Here is an 18,213-nt window from a genome sequence, read left to right as displayed (position 1 = left end):
GTACAAATTCAAATTTTTGGCTACGTCAAGTGTTCGAGAAGAGCTGATGGAAGTGTAAATGGACAAATTACATTGGCGAGCACCCTGGTAGGATCCATCAGATCTCCGACAGGGCAAGTTCATGGCTTTCTACATATGCGGCTCGCAAACAAACACATTTGCTCACATGGGGACCTTGTACACCGGAAAGTTTCCCAGGGTGATCCTCGCCCCGACTATGTGCATGTGCTCTAATATCTTTCACTCTATTTAATTCCATTTCATTAAAGAGAAAATTGTTTGCAGCCCACTAAATTGATTTCACAACCCACTAATGGATGTTGTTGGGCAGGCTGAGAAATATTGACCTAAGAAACTCCAAGAGACACGTTCCAGGATGCTGACTGCAGCCTTGTGGGAAATGGAGAAAACTGGAAACAAGGTGGGTGTCCATCGCCAGGAGAAAGGATGAATAAGTTGTGGTAAAGTCTCACAAAGGACTCCCACACAGCAGTTCCAGTTCATTCACTATGAACTGGACACACATACCAACAGCATGAACTATGAAAACAGTGATGAGTGTCCTGGGTTGCATAGTGCCCCACCCTCACTCATTCACATCCTCTGGGACCTGTGAATGTGACCTTATTTAGAAATAGAGTTGTTGCAGGTGTAATCAAGTTTAGACAAGGTCATAAACCCAAATGACTGGGAATCTGGACACATGCACAGGTACACTCACAGGGAGAAAGCCATGTGACGACGAAGGCAGAGGTTGGAGTGATGCGTTTATAAGCCAAGGAACCCCAAGGATCGCTGGCAAATACGAGGAGCGAGGAAGAGGCCAGGAGGGTCTTCCCCTAGAGCCGTCAGAGGGAGCGTAGCCCTGCCCACACCTTGATTTTGGGTTCTAGGTCTTCAGAATTGTGAGAGCACAAATTTCTGTTGTTTAAGTCACTCAGCTTGTGATCCTTTGTTACAGCAGCCCTAGAAAATTAATACAATGGGTTTAAAAAAAAAAGTGCAGAAGAATGAACACAGCACGGTGCCATTTATACCAAGTTTGAAAACCTGCAAAACCAATGCTCTATATTATTTGGGGACACATATGTTTATGATAATAGTATGAAAATGTGTGTGGTGATGCTGAGCTTTAAATGCAGGATATGGACTCTGAGAGGGATACCCTGGACTTCAACAACATCATTAATGCTTTAATTTTTAAAATCTGGATCAAAAGTAATTTCATGTCTAAAATTGTTCAAAATAATATGGATGAGGGTATAGATGAAACAATATTGTTGTGATCGGATAATGTGTGCACAGATTCACCTACTATTTTGCTTAATTTTGTATGTTTGAAACATACAACGCTTTGTGTTTTAAACATTTTCTTCATATAGATCCAACATGTTTATTTTAATTTTATTGCTAGGTATTTTAATGAGATAATGCTACCATAAAGCCTTTTCTTTCATTTTACTTACTAAAATTCTCAACACTTATAATAATGCTCTAATTAATACTGGATTTTTCAAGGTAAACAAACATTGTCATCTAAAAAAATAATAAATAAATAAATAAATAAATAAATAAATAAATATCTGGATCAAGCCTGGCCTGTGTGGCTCAGCGATGCGGTTGAGCATCGACCTAGGATCCAGGAGATTGAGGTTCGACTCCCGGTCAGGGCACATGCCCGGGTTGGGGGCTCGATCCCCAGCAGGGGGGCGTGCAGGAGGCAGCTGATCAATGACTCTCATCATTGACGTTTCTCTCTCTCTCCTTCTCCCTTTCTCTTTCTGAAATCAATAAAAATATATTAAAAAAATAAAAATAAAAAATCTGGATCTAATATAGCAAAATGGTTAAGAGTTCAGATGGTTTCACGGTGAGTACAGAAGAAGTGGATTATAAGGAGAGATGCTCAGCATCATTATCAGTTAGGGGAATGCAAATCCGAGCCGCAATGAGGCCCCACTCCACACTCACTGGGATGGCCCTCAGAAAGAAGACAGACAGTAGTAAGTGCTGGAGAGGCCGTGGAGAAGCCGGAGCCCCATACACTGCTGGTGGGAATGTAAAATGGTGCAGCGGCTTTGGAAGGGAGGCCGCAGTTCCTCCGAAGGTTAAACACAGAGTTACCACATGACCCAGCCATTCCACTCCTAGGTATATATATCCTAGAGAACGGAAAACATATCCACATGAAGACTTGTGAAAACACCTAAGTATTCATCAGCCAATAAACTGATAAATTAAATTCAGTATACCCATACAATGGGATACTATTCAGCCATTAAAAGAAATGAATTACTGCCCTAGCCGGTTTGGCTCAGTGGTTAGAGCGTAGGCCCATGGACTGAAGGGTCTTTGGTTCAACTCAAGTCAAGGGCACGTACCTTGGTTGCAGGCTCCATCCCTGCCCTGGTCAGGGTGCAAGCTCGGTTTCTGTTCATCCTGGGTCCAGGCACCTGCGGGAGGCAACTGCAACCAATCTATGTTTCTCTCTCACATCGACATTCCCTCCCTCCCTTCCCCTTTCTCTAAAAATCAATAAAAACATCTCCTTGGGTGAAGATTAAATAAGTATATATATATATATATATATATATATATATATATATATAAACGAATAATAAAACTGCACAAGTAAGAAGGGGTAGGAAAATTTGATACCCAACAATCTATGACCTCCTCGACATTCAGGCTTTTCTCCTGGAGGATGGAAAGGGGAGGGGCACTGAAATGTATACAGTGTTTGTTAAAAAATGTGTAACAGTAAAGTTATGTTTAAAACTAAATTTATTAAATTAAATTTTAAAAGGGCGGCCAGATCCCATGGTAGCCGCAAGAGGGCGCTCCAAGTACAGATTTAACCCCTCCCTTGGGAGGGGAGTATCTTCAGCCTTGCCCCAGACTCTGGCCACACCCCCAGGCCATGGCCACAGCCCCAGACCTTAACTACACCCTAAGGGCCTGGTCACACTCCAAGGCAGTGTCTGAAGCAGCAAATTCACCCTCCCAACTCCCCAAATTGCCCACAGATGCAAGCACAGGCTAGATAGTGTCAGAAACACGGAGCCTTAAAACCACGACTTTTAATTTGCAATCATTTTTCTTCTTCTTTGGAATCAGCTTAAACTTACAGAAAAGTTGCGAGAATAAGACAAAGCCCTCTGTATACCCTTCAGCCAGGTTCGGCAGTTGCTCACAATTTGCCAGTGCGCCATACCATTGGCTCTTTCCCTCCTCCCTGCCTCCCCAGCCACTGGAGAGTAAGTTTCAGACACAATACTAGTATCTAACACAGTCTATAGTCAATCGCCAGTTGTCCCGAAAGTATCCTTTTCAACAAAACATTCTTTTCCAGCCCAGAATCCAATCTGAGGTCATGTCTGCTACAGGTGCTCAGCCCTCCTTTGTGTTCCATGAAGTTGACATTTGGAAACATTACAGGCCAGTTCCTTTGTGAGATGTCCCCCCAGGTTTGGGCTTGTCTGATATTTCCCTGTGATTCAATTCTGACGGCAGGAATATCAATGGAAGCGACGCTGTGTCCTCCTCGGTGAATCGCATCAGAAGGTCCATGATGTTGGTCGTCCCGTTGTTGGTAATGAATTCCGACACTTGGTCAAAGTGAAACACGGAATCCTGGACTCATAGACTCACCAGGTCGGTTTCTTTCCTTTCTGGACTTCAGCTTCCTTTCCTTTAAAATGCAGGTGTGGCCCGGCCGGGCCCGCTTGGCTCAGTGGTTGAGCATCGACCTATGATCCAGGATATCAGGATATCTCAGTTCGATGACCCGTCAGGGCACATGCCTCGGTGGCAGGCTTGATCCCAGTAGGCAGCCGATGGATGTTTCTCTCCCATTGATGTTTCTATCTTCCTCTCCCTTCCTCTCTTTAAAATCAATAAAAACATATTAAAAAAAATAAATGGAGGGGTGGCTTACACGAGGGTTTGCAAATATGCCTAACCAGCAAATGTGTTCTTGTGCTCTTAAAGTTGGTTGTTTTTTTTTAACATTTAAATTTGGTAGATTTCATGCATGCGCCTGAAAGAGACATTCTCTGAATGTCTGGGTTTACCCAGGGTGCTGATAACAAGTGAAACTTTGCAACCAGGGTTGGGGCCCCCGAGAAGTGCATTAAAAGTATGACTTCTAGCTTTAGAAAGCTAGGACCGTCGCAGGTGAGAACTGTCTTGGTGGCATTGGTTAAGGGATGGGTGCTTAATTCTGCTAGGGTTGGGCAGCTGGAACCCTAGACATGAACCTCTTCCCCCCTCCTTGGAGTCAGCCTTTCTCTGGGGGAAGGAGGGTGTGGAAGGACACACGCCCAGTCCCAAGGTCAGGAGGCTGAGGGGATTTCCATGTGTGGAGAAGCCAGATTCTTTGTTTTAGAGAAGTAGCTTAACCAAGGTCAGTGCTGGGTTCAGCTCTTGAACCCGGGGCTAGTTTCTCACACACAAAGAAGCACATCACCCACAGCCTGGACCCTCAGGTGCAAGGAGACTCCTAACACACATTCCAGGCTGATAGAGGCCAGGTCCTGTGCTAAGCGCTTGGTACCTGCAGTCTCATTAAATTCTCATCAACCTATCAATGCTGAGAGGTGAATATTAGTTCCATTTTACAGATGAGGAAACTGGGGCTCAGAGCAATAAAGTCACTTTGCCCAAGGGTCACATAGCCATTTGGTAGCAGAACCCTGTTGTCCCTCAATAACTATATCCCCTCATCCTTTTGTAACTGAACCTCAGAATTTTAGCTGAGTACATGTTGCCCAAATAAAACTACATTTCCCAGTCTCTCTCATGATGGATATAGCCACATGATTAAATTCTAGCCAGTAGAATGTGATGTGCGTGACTTCTGGGTTGTAGACTTAAAGGAGCAATTGACTTTCTTTTTTCTTTTTCCCAATGGTTGGAATGTAGATGTGCTGGTGGGAGCTGGAGCAGTCATTTTGGACCATGTGGTGGAAGTGTGAGGTGAAGGCAGAAGAGCAACAAGGTGGAAGGAACCTGGGTATTTAACATTCTTAAGCTACTATTTTAGGCCTGGCTGTTAACTAAGCCTTTACATGAGAGAAAAATAAACTTCCATCTCATTTAAGCCACAATATTTTTTAGTTTTTGTTATGACTGCAGGATAAAAAGTCTAGCTAACACACACATCTAGGCTAGGTCCTCATTAGACCATTTTTCAATCAGAACAAGGAATAGGCCCCATCATCTCTACTTTTTCCTCTCTGTGTCCTCAAAAAACAATTCTCAGATGATAAAAACAGCAATTTTTATGTATCAAGTTTTTCTCTCAGAACCATGCCCTGTTATAAGCACTGTACACAAGTCATTGAAGTTTAATCCTCACAACAACACTACAAGGTAAATGCTATTATTGTGCTCTCATTTCCAGTGACGAGGAAACTGAGGATCAGGGTTGTGAAGTCAGCTGATCAAATTCACACAGCTAGGAACCAGAAGGGCAGAATGTAACTCAACTCTGACTACAGGGCCTGTGCTCTCAATGACACACCCAGATGTTATTTCTGTTATTTACACCACCCCCCGTTTTCCAGTAGCACACATGTGTGCAGTGCTTACGCTTTCACATGCACACACTGAAAATAACAGACACAACCTTCCTGAGGGGCAAGAGGGCCCATAATTATGAGCATGGGCTTTGAAGGCAGCAGACTTGGGCTTGGGCAGAAGACTTGTTCTCTCTCAGCCTCAGTTTGCTCATCTGGAATATGGACAACATCATGGTCAGTCAATGACTGCTAATATTTGCATTTCTTTCTTTTTTTAAAGAAATATGTCTTTATTGATATCAGAGAGAGGAAGGGAGAGGGAGAGAGAGAGAAACATCAATGATGAGAGAGTCATTGATTGGCTGCCTCCTGCATGCCCCCCACTGGGGATTGAGCCCGTGACCCGGGCATGTGCCCTGACTGGGAATCGAACTGTGATCTCCTGGATCCTAGGTTGATGCTCAACCGCGAGCCACGCTGGCCAGGCTAATATTTGCATTTCTGTTCACATCCTCAAATTGGTCACACTAGGTATGACAGGGAACCAGATACACCACAAAGAATCGCAGACACCATAATACAGTGGGGGGTGATCAGTGTTCATTTTACCATCACTTCTCAAGGATCTGCTCCGTGCCAGGCAGTGTGCTAGCTGCTGTGGGAAGGAGGCCCTGCACTTCCCTCCTAGAGCTCAGGGTCTGCTGAAGAGACCTTCACTGCACAGGACCTCACCCATATGGTGGGATTACCGCATGGGAAGTTCTCACACACAGCTGCCTGCGGGGCCCAACAGTCACCCTCTGTAGTGGGTTGAATGGTGGCCCCCCACAAAGATATGTCCCCGGAACCTGTGAATGTGACCTTATTTCCAAAGGAGGTCTTTGCAGATGTAATTAAGATAAGAATCTTGCCCTGGCTGGCGCAGCTCAGCTGGTTGGAGCCTAATCCTGTGCACCAAAAGGTCTCGGCCTTGATTCCTGTCAGGGCACATACCCGGGTTTCGGGTTCAACCTCCAGTCAGGGCCAGTGCAGGAGGCAACCGATCCATGTTTCACTCTCACTTCGGTGTTTCTCTCTCTCCCTCTCCCTTCCTCTCTCTAAAAATAAAAAAGAGAAGGAAAGAAACCATAAAGATCTTGAGATGGGATCATCCTGAATTACTATGTGGGCCCTAAACCCAATGTCAAGTGTCCTTATCAGAGACAGAAGAGAAGATGCAGACACACAGAGAAGGCCTTGTAAAGACGGAGACAGAGATTAGAGCGATGTAGCCACAGAAGAGAAGGGGCTGGAGCCACCAGGAGCTGGAAGAGGTCAGGAAGAATCCTCCCCTGGCCCTGGCCTGGCAGCCCGGTTGGTTGGAGCATCATCCTGTGCACCAAAAGGTTGCGGGTTCGATTTCCAGTCAGGGCACATACCTAGGTTGCAGGTTCCATCTCCAGTCAGGGTACATGAGAGAGGCAACTGATCAATGTTTCTCATGTCAATGTTTCTCTCTCTCTCTGAAAATCAATAAAAACATATTTTCAGGTGAAGATTAAATTAATTAATTAATTAATTTTAAAAAAGAATTCTCCCCTAGAGCCTTTGGAGAGGGTGTGGCCCTGCCCACACCTTGATTCTGGACTTCTGGCCTCCAGAACTGTGAGAGTAAATTCCTATTTTAAGCTACCAAGTTAGTGGCCATTTGTTATGGCAGCCACAGAAAGCCAATATACCTTTCAAATCAGGCAGCTCTGGGGACACCATAGCCCAGAGACAGGGTCAGAAGCACAGGCACATGGTCACAAACACACCTAAGTCAGGAGAGCCAGGCCAGGCCAGGTCACCAGCCAGAGCTGGTCTGGAATGGGGTGTGCATGGATGTGTGCATGTGTGTTCACACGCACACACAGGTACACCCAGCCATCATGGAACCCAACGGTGCCTCTCAGGAAGACGTTAAGGCAGGTGGCTCCCATGCGATAGGAGTCATGGCAGCAGAAACGCTCACAAGTGCCAAGATATACGAAGACCCCAGGGCCCAGCGAGGTCCCCAGACTAAAGAAAAACAACACTTACCATCACTCAGAGACATGGCCACTCATGAAGACCACTACAATGGGACCAAGGTCATCAGCTTCTCCCAAAGGGCAACCTTTTCTTTCTTCAAGGCCAGGGGTAGTGGGGGCTGATGGGGTTCCAGTCCTTCCTCAGGGCTTTCAGCTTGTCCCTGCTGTCCCCACTGCACATCCATCTTCCCTTCCTGAAGGTGTCAGTCCCTGTAACAAATCTCTGACGCATATACAACCTCCTAGTAACGTTCAGTATCTGATTGAACCTGGGATCAGCTGAATAAAGGCTCCTAACGATATCCTCCTTGTCCTAATTCCTGCAATCTGTGTTGTTCCTTTACAGGGCAAAGGGACGTTACAGACATGACGAGGTTAAGGATCTTGAGATGGGAAGATCATCCTGGGTGGGCCCAATGGAATCACAGCGTCCTTCTAAGAGGGGGGCAGGAGGTGAGAGTAGGAGATAGAAGCAAGAGGTTGTAGACATAAGGAAGGGGCCATGAGCCAAGGAATGCAGGCTGCTTCTAGAAGCTGGAGAATGCAAGGGAATGGATTCTCCCCTAGAGTTGCCTGAAGGAACCAGCCCTGCTGACACTTTGACTTTGGCCCGGTGAGACTGATTTTGCACTTTTGATCTTCAGAAGTGTGAGAGTACATTGTGTTGTTTTAAGCCACTGACTTTGTGGTGCTTTGTTACAGTGCTAACAGGAAATGAATGCAAACCTGATTGATTCACAAGAAATGTGTCCACAGAGTCAAGACACAGACATTGTACGTCAAGGGGGCCTGGAGCCACTGAGTGAAATGTGACACACCAATTGAGACAGCCACATAGAAACAATCACACAATGACTGCAGGTCTCGCAAATGCCACACACACACAGAGCCAGATTCAACGGGAGTGTCATATAACAGTCATCTGTAGCACTCCTCAGGAACACACACACACACCCAGGGTCACTGTGGAATCTAACAGGGTCTCCTGGAAAGATGTCACATATTATGTCATCCCCAGAAACAATGGCACAGTGACACAAGGACAGAACATTCAAACACACCAGAAGTCCTAGAGTCACCCACACGTCATCATCAGTCTGAGACTCACAGGTCACTCGTAGAGTCAGCTGGATGTGGTATACAGGTGTGTGCACACACAAACACACTTCCTCCAGACCTCCTCAGGAAAGAGGTCCAGCCAAGCCAGGGATATGTTACAAAAATAGTTTATTACAAAAGAAATCCAACCAAAATGCCTAATAATTTACATTGTCATAAGTTCCCCACTCCAGCCCACCTCTCCCTCCTCATGGGCAGAGGGCAGAGGGCAGAGGGCAGAGGGCAAAGGGCAGAGGGGAGCAGCTGTTCCCTGGTTCCACCAGCTCTGAGAGGAGGTGGAAATACACAACTGAGTGGAAATCCAGACAGGAGGCTGGTGCTTGAGAGTAATGGGGGAAAGAGTCCTGGCGGAAGATGAGACGGGAGAATATTTGTGCTCAAAAGAGGGGGTAAATGAATGTGCCTCTGTGCAAATCCTGGTTCCGAAGATTGGGGGGGGGGGGCAGAGTGAGATCTTCACAGTTTCCAGGAGGGTTGACTCCACAGGGCAGGGAGGTTCCTCCTCATGAGTCCAAGATCTGCCCCCCCATCCCTCTCAGCTGCCTCCTGGAGCTGGGGAGGGGGGAACTGGCCGGCCAGGGACTTGGAGGACCCCAGCAAAGGGCAGGAAGGTAGGTGGAGACGAGGGAGGAAGGAAGAAATTGGGGGGAGCCATGGGAAATCCAGAGGGGTCCTTGGGGGGAGACTGGGAGGGTGAGGAGGACGGTGATGCAGAGAGAAGACCTGTGGAAAGAGGAGAGAGGAGGGGTGAGGGCAGTGAGAGACTAGATCCAGAGAGAAGGGGGCTGGGGCCCCAACTCCTGGATTCTGAGGGAGGGGGCAGGGCCTGTAAGGTTCTGAGGACGGAGGAAGCTGGGGAGGGGGGGGTGGAGGTTGGGAGCTGGTTTCTCACCGTTGGAGCTGAGGCGGCTGCTGCTTTCAGGGGAGGTGGTGGTGCTCCGGTCCGGGGAGGGCTCCGGCTGCGACGCAGGAGCAGGCCGCGTGGCCTTCCCCCTCAGGATGTCGATGACCTGCAGGAAGATGGGGGTCACCACCAGGCCACCCCTCCCTCCCTCTCGGCTGGCTCCTGGGGTCTGCCCGTGAGCACGGCCTCTTTCTCAGCACGTGAAGGTGGCACGGCACGTCGCTGCCTTTCTTCGTGCCTCAGTGTCTCCTCCCGTCTAGGCCTCATATCCACGCGCTCACCCATCCCCTCCACGCACGGGCACGGACGCACGCACATCCACGGACACGTACTGGGGAGCAGGCCCCTCCACGCCCCGCACCCACCAACGCGCACTCACCCGGCGGCTGCGCGCCACCATGAGCGGCGTGTCATTGTGACAGTTCTTGAGGCCGCTGTCGGCGCCGCTGCGGACCAGCGTGCGCACCAGCGGAAGGAGCCCGCGGCCCGACGCCGAGTGCAGCGCCGAGCTGCCCGAGTACATCTGCGCGTTCACGTTGGCGCCGTGCTGCGGGCGGGAGGGGCGGGTCAGGACCACCGCTGCGGGGCGGGACCAGGGGCGGGGCCAGGGGCAGCCAGTAGCAGGGGCTGGGCCCGATGGAAGGCGGGGTGATAGAGGGACGCGAGCGAGAACGCGGGGCAGGTCAGCGCGGGATTGGGCGGGCGGCGCAGAGTCAAACCGCGCTGGACGCCGCGGGGCGCACGAAGTCGGGGCGGAGTCAGAGAAGGGAAGGGTCTGGGAGGAAGGACCGCGCGGGGACAGTGCCAAAGCCGGAAGGCAGGGTCAGCAAGGCTGATGCTGGACAGGGCCTGGGCGGTTTGGGGGCCGGAGGGAGGGCCCAGGAGAAGTGCGCAGCCTGGGGCGTTAAAGTCCTAGGGCTGCCAAAGCGAGGCCTGGAAGGAAGGGTCGGAGCTGGAAGGAGGGGGGCGATGACGGGCTGGCGCCAGAGGAGAGGGTGGGCGAGGGGCTAAGCGTCGGGCGGCGCCCACCTGCAGCAGCAGCTGCACCATGCTCAGGCTGTTGTTTTCCACGGCGTGGATGAGAGGGGAGCGGCCGCTCTTAATGTCCTGCGGCAGGGAAGGAAGGTCCTGAGTCTCTCCGCATCCCGACCGCTGAGTCCCGCGTCTCAGTGGGGCCAGAGACCTGGAGCCCGCCCGCCCTCTTTGGGCCGCGCCCCCTCGGCCCCATCCGCGGCCCTCGCTCCCGCACTCACCACCGCGTCGATGTCCGCGCCGCGCTCCAGCAACAGCAGCACTGCTTCGTGGCACTCGGTGTTCACGGCCACGTGGAGGGCAGTGAGTCCTGGAGGAGAGGGAGACTCGGTCAAACACGGGCTTGGGCCTCTGCAACCCCAGAAGGACGCCAGGTCCTGTCAGATAGCCCCCCCCCCGCCCTGCGCCGGGGCTGGTGCTCACCGTCATAATTGCGGGCCTCCAGGTCCACTGTGCCCGGGGCGGCGCTGTCCAGCAGGGCCCGCAGGCAAGCCGGGCTGCGGTGCTCACACGCCAAGTGGGCTGCCGTCTGGCCATGGCGGTCCAGTGCCATGGGGCTGGCACCAGCCATCACCAGTAGCCGGACCAGAGAGGGCAAAGTGGTGATCACAGCCAGGTGCAGCGGTGTCTGGGGAACAGAGACTGTGAGGGACCCGTGCGTGCCCTGCCCTGGTCCCAGTCCCTCCTCCCTCAGAATTTCTCAGTCCTGACCCCCAGCTGCAGTCGTCCTCAGGAACCAGAAATCTGGCGCACCTCCTCCCTCAGATTCAAGGGCCCTTCCTGCCCTAGGACCCAGAAGTCTGAGCCCCCAGGCCCCTCCTCCCTCAGACCCAGGAGTCCAGGCCCACATGCCCAGCCTCACCTGCCGGAGGTTGTTGTAGATGTCCAGCTCCCGGCCCCCATGCTGGAAGAGGCTGACTAGCCGATGCACAGCTGGCAGATTGGCCTGCACCACGGCAATGTGGAGCGGTCTGGGGGTGAGGGCCACAGATGTTAGGGGCTGGTTACCTCTCAAGTATCTCCAGAATCCAATCACTTCTCCCACCCCCACTCCCTCCATCCTGGTTCAGCCACCAGTCTTCCTCCTGGACTGTCTCCTCCTCACTGGCTCCCCTGCTTCCACCATGGCCCCACTGTCTGTCCCCTGCACAGCTCCCTTCTTCTGCTCAGAACCCTCAGAGTAAAGGTCAAGTCCCCACATTACCCACAGGCCCTATGTGCTCTTGTCTCCTCCTCTTCAATCCCTTTGACCTCACCTCCATCTACTCTCCTCACTGCGCTCTGACCACTGGCCTCCTTGCTGTTACTCAGACACAACAAGCACAATGCCCCCCAGGGCCTTTGCACTGGCTGTCCCCTCAGCCTGGAACACTCCTCCCCAGATATCTGTGGGGCCTCTGCTAAAATGGTACGGCAGCAGCTCTTTCCTCCTCCCCCTTACCCTGCTTAATTTTTCTCCATATCATCACCTGACATTGTACAATTTACTTGTTTCCTGTCTGAATCCTCCCTTCCCCCCACTAGAAGGTCAACTCCACCGGGGCAGGGCGTTTTGTCTGCTCCGGTCACTGCTCAGTGCCTAGCACAGTGCGTAGGACTGAGCAGGTGTTCTGTAAACATGCGCTGAATGAGTGAACCCATCTTAACGATCCCTGGCCATCCTTGAAGCTGGTGACCAGGTTCCCACCCCTTTGTGGGCCACAGTTTTCTCATCTGTGAAATGAGTGCAGATGAGCTAGATGCCATTAAGGTCTCCATCAGTTGTGACTCTACATCACATTCAGCTGTGAGAGTATCTATGCGGAGGAAGGTTTGTCCCAAAGGGAGGTGGGACAAGCGGGGATGGCGTCATTGTTCTGGCCTTTCGGCTGTGCTACCCAGATCCCCTCTTCTGGACCGAAGGCCTCATCCCCCGAGCTTCTGGGAAGGTTGTCAGCTCAGCATTCTCTGGGAATTACCCTCCGCTGAAAAGCATTATTTGCCTGGTCATGAGGGGGAGCAGCCACCATCCAGTGGCATTCAGTGTCTGGCATAGAGGGCCCAGCCTTCTGGCCTCAACTGCGAAGGCCACTCCAGCTGCAACATCCCCTGTGGGACTCCACAGCAGCTGGACTTCTCCCTCTGCCCAGTCCATACACTTCCTGCCAGCTTCCCAGGGCCCTCAATCTAGAACAGCCGTGTCAAGCGGAGAGCAATCTGGGATCACTTTGCGTGGGCCAACACCTATTTGCTCAGGGTCAGGGACATTAGCACTGAGGGCCCAAGGCTGGTTGCAAGTACACAGCCCGCACAACCCACCCACCACTGCCTGCTTATGGACAGGCCTCCCAACTGTGGAATGTGCATCCTGAACCCACATTTTAATGTACCTCCCTAGGTGCTTGGCTTGGGATGGAGACACCCTGCAGCCCAGAGGGCTTTGGGAGGCTAAGGAGGCCAGGGTTGCACATTGGGTTGTCTTCCTCCCTAGCTTTGTGCGCTAAGGCAAAGTCACGTGGCCCTTCTGAGCCTCGGTTTTCTCTTCTGTGAAGTATAATCCACTTCTCAGGAGATTATGCAGGTGAATCGCTGAACTTGGACCCTGATCCTTGAAAGCCTAATCTAAAAAAGAAATGTTGGGGGAGGGGCCGGACCTGGGCCCCCTGGGAAGGGGTCCCTTCCTTCCCAGCGCCTCTCTGGACGCTCGCCTGGGTCCTTCTCCGGGCGGGCGGGGTGAAGTGAGGGCAGACGGAGCGAATGATTTCAGAGAAACCGTCCAGGCCCGAGTTCCCATAAACGCGCGGGCCGCAGGGGGTGGGGCGGGGCTGGAGGAAGTGGGGACGGGAGGGGCGGCCCTGCCCTCGGACTTCCAGTAACAGGTCTGCTGGGCGGGGCTCCGCTTCCTGCTCCCGGGGGAGGGAAGCCTGTCCCGTCGGGGATCTACCCTGGCCACCCCTGGCACCCCGACTTACATCCTCGAATGGGGTAAAGGAGGGGGAGCCCAACCCAAAGATATCTCGCTTTTCTGGAGGAGGGGGGAAGACCCCAAGTCTTCCAGCCTGGAGGCCCCTCTGGAATGCCACCCTTCGGGGCTCAGACTCCAGATGGCTCCCTGTCCCCCCCATCCCAGCATCCACTTCAAGGTCTCTTGGATCCCTACCTCCGTGCTGATACGGACTTTCCAGCCCCTCTCAGTTCTAGCTCCCTAGCTGCCCTGCATCCCGTCCCCTACCCCTTAGAGATCAAGGGACGCAGTGCCCCAAACTCTGCTCTCTGGGACTCAGTGCTCGTCCCCCCCTCTCTTGGAGAACCAGGTTTTCCTTGCCAGTGCCTGACCTCTTGGGGGCCCAGATGCCCTGAGAGTCTTCCCGAGTCCCTAGAAGTCTGGCCTCCCAACCAAGCTTTGCAGCTTGGGCGACCCAGACTCAGCATGTCCCCCGCCCCCGCCCAGGCTGTGCCAGCTGCCCATTCCGGTAAAGCCTCGGCCCCAGCGGAAGGGGTTAAGGTTAGAGGGAGCGCCGGGAGGGGGAGGCTGCGAGTGAGTGACGGGTGCTGACGTGGGGGAGGCAGAGCAGCTGGGCTGCGGTCAAGTTCTGCGGGAAGGGATTTCCCCGGCCCAGCAGCTGAGGCAGAAGTGTTTGCTTTGGGGGAGCAGGGGGGAGAAGCGGGAGAATGAGAGAGCGGGGGAGGGCGGGTGGGGCGCGGGGCTCAGGACTGGTGTGCTAGGTCTGCTGGCACGGGCTACAAACAACTCACCCTGGGGGCAGATGCACATTAAATCTATTTCACAGATGACCCCAGAGGGGGAGGAAACTAGCTTTATCAAGCCCTTTATATATCTCAGACACTTTCTCCTGCTTGGGTGCACAGGATAGCCCACAACGGACTGGGGAGCTTTGTTCCAACAACATCCACCCACGTGTATTGAGCACCTACTGTGTGCTGGGCCCTGTTCCCTGCACTATATGTATGTCCATCATTGCACTGAATCCTCACTGTGATAGATGCTATTACAAGCTGCGGATTTCCTGATAGGAAAACTGAGGCTCAGGGATGGGAAGTCACCTCACATCCAGAAGTGGGCCGGTAGTGGAGTCCCACCCTCCTTCCCTGCAAGAAATAGGCCTGTTCATCTGTCCCTACCTGTGGTTTGCAGTCCCCAAACCAATCTCCAGAGAAGTGCTTTACAGAAATCATCTCATTTCTGCCTCACAGAGACCCCTGCACACTTATGGTACTTGTTTTTACAGGGGGAAACTGAGGCAGAGAAGGGTGAGAAAGTGGCCAGCTGAGATTCAAACTGAGATGGATAGAATCATAAGCATGATCAGGTCAAGTATGCTGAGTGCTTACTATGTGCTAGGCAGAGGGCTAGCAGGCGATAAAACCATGGGATTCCTGAAAACAGTTTAAGGGATCACCTAACTAATTTAGTGCATTATGACCATGAAACAATGAAATACACTACAATAGAAAAGACTAAAGTAGATCCCACGTAGTGAGGATGAGTGTTGTTTTGTTCGGTGCAATTTTTATTTCTGGTTTATATGTGTGTGTTTGTGCTGGGTTTAATAAAAAATAATAACAATAATAATATTAATGAATACCTATTGATGCCCTGGCCAGCTTGGCTCAGTGGTTTGAGCGTCAGCCAGCCTACTGAAGGGTCCTGGGTTCAATTCCAGCCAAAGGCACATACCTTGGTTGCAGGCTCAATCCTGGCCCCAGAGGCAACCAATTGATATGTCTCTCTCACATCGATGTTTCTGTCTGTCTGTCTCTCTCTCTCCTTTCCACTCTCTCTGAAAAGCAATGGAAAAAATATCCTTGGGTGAAGATTAAAAACACACACCTATTGAGCACCCACAATCTACCAGGCTCAGTACTAGGAGCTTAACATGTATAATTCATATAATAAAATCAATGAAATGTCTTTCTCATTTTTGGAGTGTGATAAAAAATTTGAAGCCCCTTGCTCCAAAATCAGTACTGGGAGGTAAGTGCTCTCAGCGTACCCATTTTTCAGAAGAGGAAACTGAGGCTGGGAGAGGGAATGGGCGTTGCTCAAAGTCACATAGCCAGTGGTGGAGTTAAGTAGAAAGGCCAAGCTGAGTGCCCCTGTTTGTGGTGGGTGAAGTTGGTGGAGACCGGCTTCCCCATCCCCGTTCCCCATTCATGGGGGACTAGTACTTACGTGTCTCCGTCTTCATCTGCACGGGTGGCCATGGCAATGTCGGCTGACAGAGGGTGTTCCATTGAGCACACCATGGGGTACAGGGGTGGAGGCAGGCTCAGCAGAGGAAAGGGGGAGCCCATGGTCGGGGTGGGGTACAGAGGCAGTAAAGGTCCTGAGCAGAGAAAAGACACGGGTGAGGCCAAGCCCACAGTCACGCAACCCTTTCCCCACCTCCATCCAGGCCTTTGCTCTGGCAGTGTCACCTTCCCTTTTGCCCAGGTCCCTTTTGCATCTCATACTGGGTCCAGAAGGCCCAAGACAAAGCCTCTTTCCAAGTCCCTCCTCTGGGCTCCCACAACTCCCCCCTCCAGTCCGTGTTCCCCAGCTCTGGCCACTCTCACTGTGACTTTTCATGTTTCTGACTCCCATCGCCTGCTAGGCAGAGTCCCTCAAGGACTGAACTCCATCTTCACCCAGTAGGGGGGCCTCAGGGCCTGTTTGCTGAGTGAATTTGTGGCTTAGGGAGGTGAAGACAGTATCAAGCGCTGGGTCTGGGATGAATGCCTAGAGCACTGGGAGAGGGTGGAAGAGAAGGTGAGAGGAGGTGGTGCCAGAAGCCTGTGGAAGCCTGTTCAGATCACGCTGTTGGAAGGGGGGCTTTGGCAGCAGGAAAATCCATATCTACCCAGCACATAGATGGGGAAAACTGAGGCCTGGGTTCTCACCCGGGGAATGGGGAGGGGCAGTGGCAGGCCTCCTGATGCACAGCTTGAGGTTGTACCCTGATGGAGCAGAAGGTGTAGAAACTGGGCAAAGGTCTGGAGGCACTAGGCATCGGCTCTGCCACTTTGGGAGCCACTAGGGGATGGTGAGGTGGGCACAGCTATGGCAGGGAATGCCCCTTCCTTGAGGTCAGGGATGGAGACAGAATGGGGAGAATGGTGTTTGGCCTTCTCTGTCATCTCCTGATCATTGGGGGCCCCGATTCCTGAACGCTCGCAAGTCTTCTGGTCCCTGTATCTCCAACACCAGACCTTGGTGCCCTACGGCCTCCTGCCTGAAGATCCCCAAATCCTTCATCCTGGTCCTAAATTCTTGAGTCCCAGGTTTCCCAGCCCTGTCCCCTATTATTAGAATCCTTAGTCCCCAAGCCCTCTAATACCACCTGGTCTTGTGACCCCAGATGAAACCCTGATCCCTGGTAAACACATAACTGGGTGCCTAGCACCCTGGATCCCTGTCCTGCTGGCTCATTAGGACCCCCAGTATTTGGGTCTGTTTCCTTGGATCTCCCTGATCCCAGATATTGGGGTGCTCAGAACTCTGATTCTGTCCTAATTCCCAAAGTCCAGTGATGTTTTGGTTCCTGAGATTTTAACATCCTGGGATCCTTAATATCCGTCTCCTTAGAACCCGGTATCTATTCTCCTGACTTCCTTTGACCCCACACTCTGGATGCCAAGGACTCAGTTTCTTGGGCCGGTGCACTGATTCCTCAGAACCCTAGATGTCTGGGGTCTTAAAGAGCTTGTGATTCTGTGATCCTGAGACTTCAGGCTTTGCCCCCTTGATTCCCTGAGACCCCAAATATGTACTGCTGGGCACTGTCCCCTGGGTCTCATATCTGTGTCACTGAGACCCTAGCCTTGGTCGGTCCCTCGGGATCCCCATATCTCTGTTCCAAGGCACTGCTCCCTGATGCTCCCCTATCTGCATCCCTGGGACCTCAGGGCCTGCCTCCCAGCTTCCCAGGAGCCCCATATCTGTGTTTTGGAACCTTGGTTTCTCCCTTTGTCCCCTCGGCTCCCTGGAACCTCCTAAACTTGTGTCTGAGCTACGTGCCCAGGCTCCGGTGACCCAATGCCCTGTCTGGCCCCCAACCCGACCTTGACCAGAGAGAGACACTCACCCTGGTAGTAAAGGGCCTCTGGCCGGGGCAGGCCGTGGCGGGGCGCGGGGACCGCCGGCGAGGTGGAGCCGCCAGGTAGGGGATCCTGGGTGACAAAGGGGCCCGCAGCGCAGCGGGGGGCGGCGGGCTCCAGGGAGGGCGCGCGCAGCGGGCGCTTACGGAGCGGCAGCGCGGCGCCGGGGAGTCCCGCGGCCTTGGGCCGGGTGCGCAGGTCCACGGGCCCCTCGTCCATGGCCCCCGTGGGGCATCGGGGCATGGGGCCGCCGGGGACGGCGGCCGAGCGGGCGGCCGGAGCGCGGCTCGGCTCCGCTCGGAGGCACCGAGGGAGGCTGAGCCAGGCGCCGGGACTTCCCCTGCCGCCGGCTGAACTGAAGGGACTTTTGTCGGCCGGGGCGGTGCCGGCAGCCCGCCTCCACGCCCCCAGCCCCCCCGGGGCCACCCGTCCGCTCCAGGGGTTTCCTGGACCTGTAGCCGCTCCCGTTGCCCCGCGGAGCTGCCCGCCGCGCGCCCCGCCTGAGCCG

The 18,213-nt window shown here is 52.7% G+C and overlaps 1 protein-coding gene across 1 annotated transcript; it reads right to left on the bottom strand.

Annotated features, from left to right (window-relative positions):
- Positions 1-8,783: 8,783 nt before the first annotated feature.
- BCL3 (BCL3 transcription coactivator) lies at positions 8,784-17,948 on the bottom strand. The gene is made up of 9 exons (XM_087827250.1): positions 17,693-17,948; positions 15,802-15,955; positions 11,491-11,599; positions 11,052-11,256; positions 10,850-10,938; positions 10,626-10,703; positions 9,976-10,143; positions 9,585-9,702; positions 8,784-9,415 (listed from the first exon to the last, which is right to left on the bottom strand). The coding sequence occupies exons 1-9, from the start codon at positions 17,946-17,948 to the stop codon at positions 9,228-9,230; spliced, it is 1,365 nt and encodes a 454-aa protein (XP_087683376.1). The 3' UTR covers positions 8,784-9,227.
- Between the last annotated feature and the right edge of the window lie 265 nt (positions 17,949-18,213).

Source organism: Miniopterus natalensis, chromosome 18 (genome assembly GCF_054644295.1).
Source record: "Miniopterus natalensis isolate mMinNat1 chromosome 18, mMinNat1.hap1, whole genome shotgun sequence".
Taxonomy (NCBI): Eukaryota; Metazoa; Chordata; class Mammalia; order Chiroptera; family Miniopteridae; genus Miniopterus; species Miniopterus natalensis.
Note: the sequence above shows the minus strand (reverse complement) of the source record. Positions and strands in the feature narration are given on the sequence as shown.

Bases quoted from the DNA above. Each gene is read 5' to 3' on its own strand.
- BCL3 (XM_087827250.1), bottom strand. From the start codon at position 17,948: ATGCCCCGATGCCCCACGGGGGCCATGGACGAGGGGCCCGTGGACCTG. The intron at 11,600-15,801 runs GTAAGTACTAGT...CCTCACCCCCAG, and splicing joins GCAGATGAAGACGGAGACAC to ACCGCTCCACATTGCCGTGG. The intron at 11,257-11,490 runs GTGAGGCTGGGC...TCTGTTCCCCAG, and splicing joins TCTACAACAACCTCCGGCAG to ACACCGCTGCACCTGGCTGT.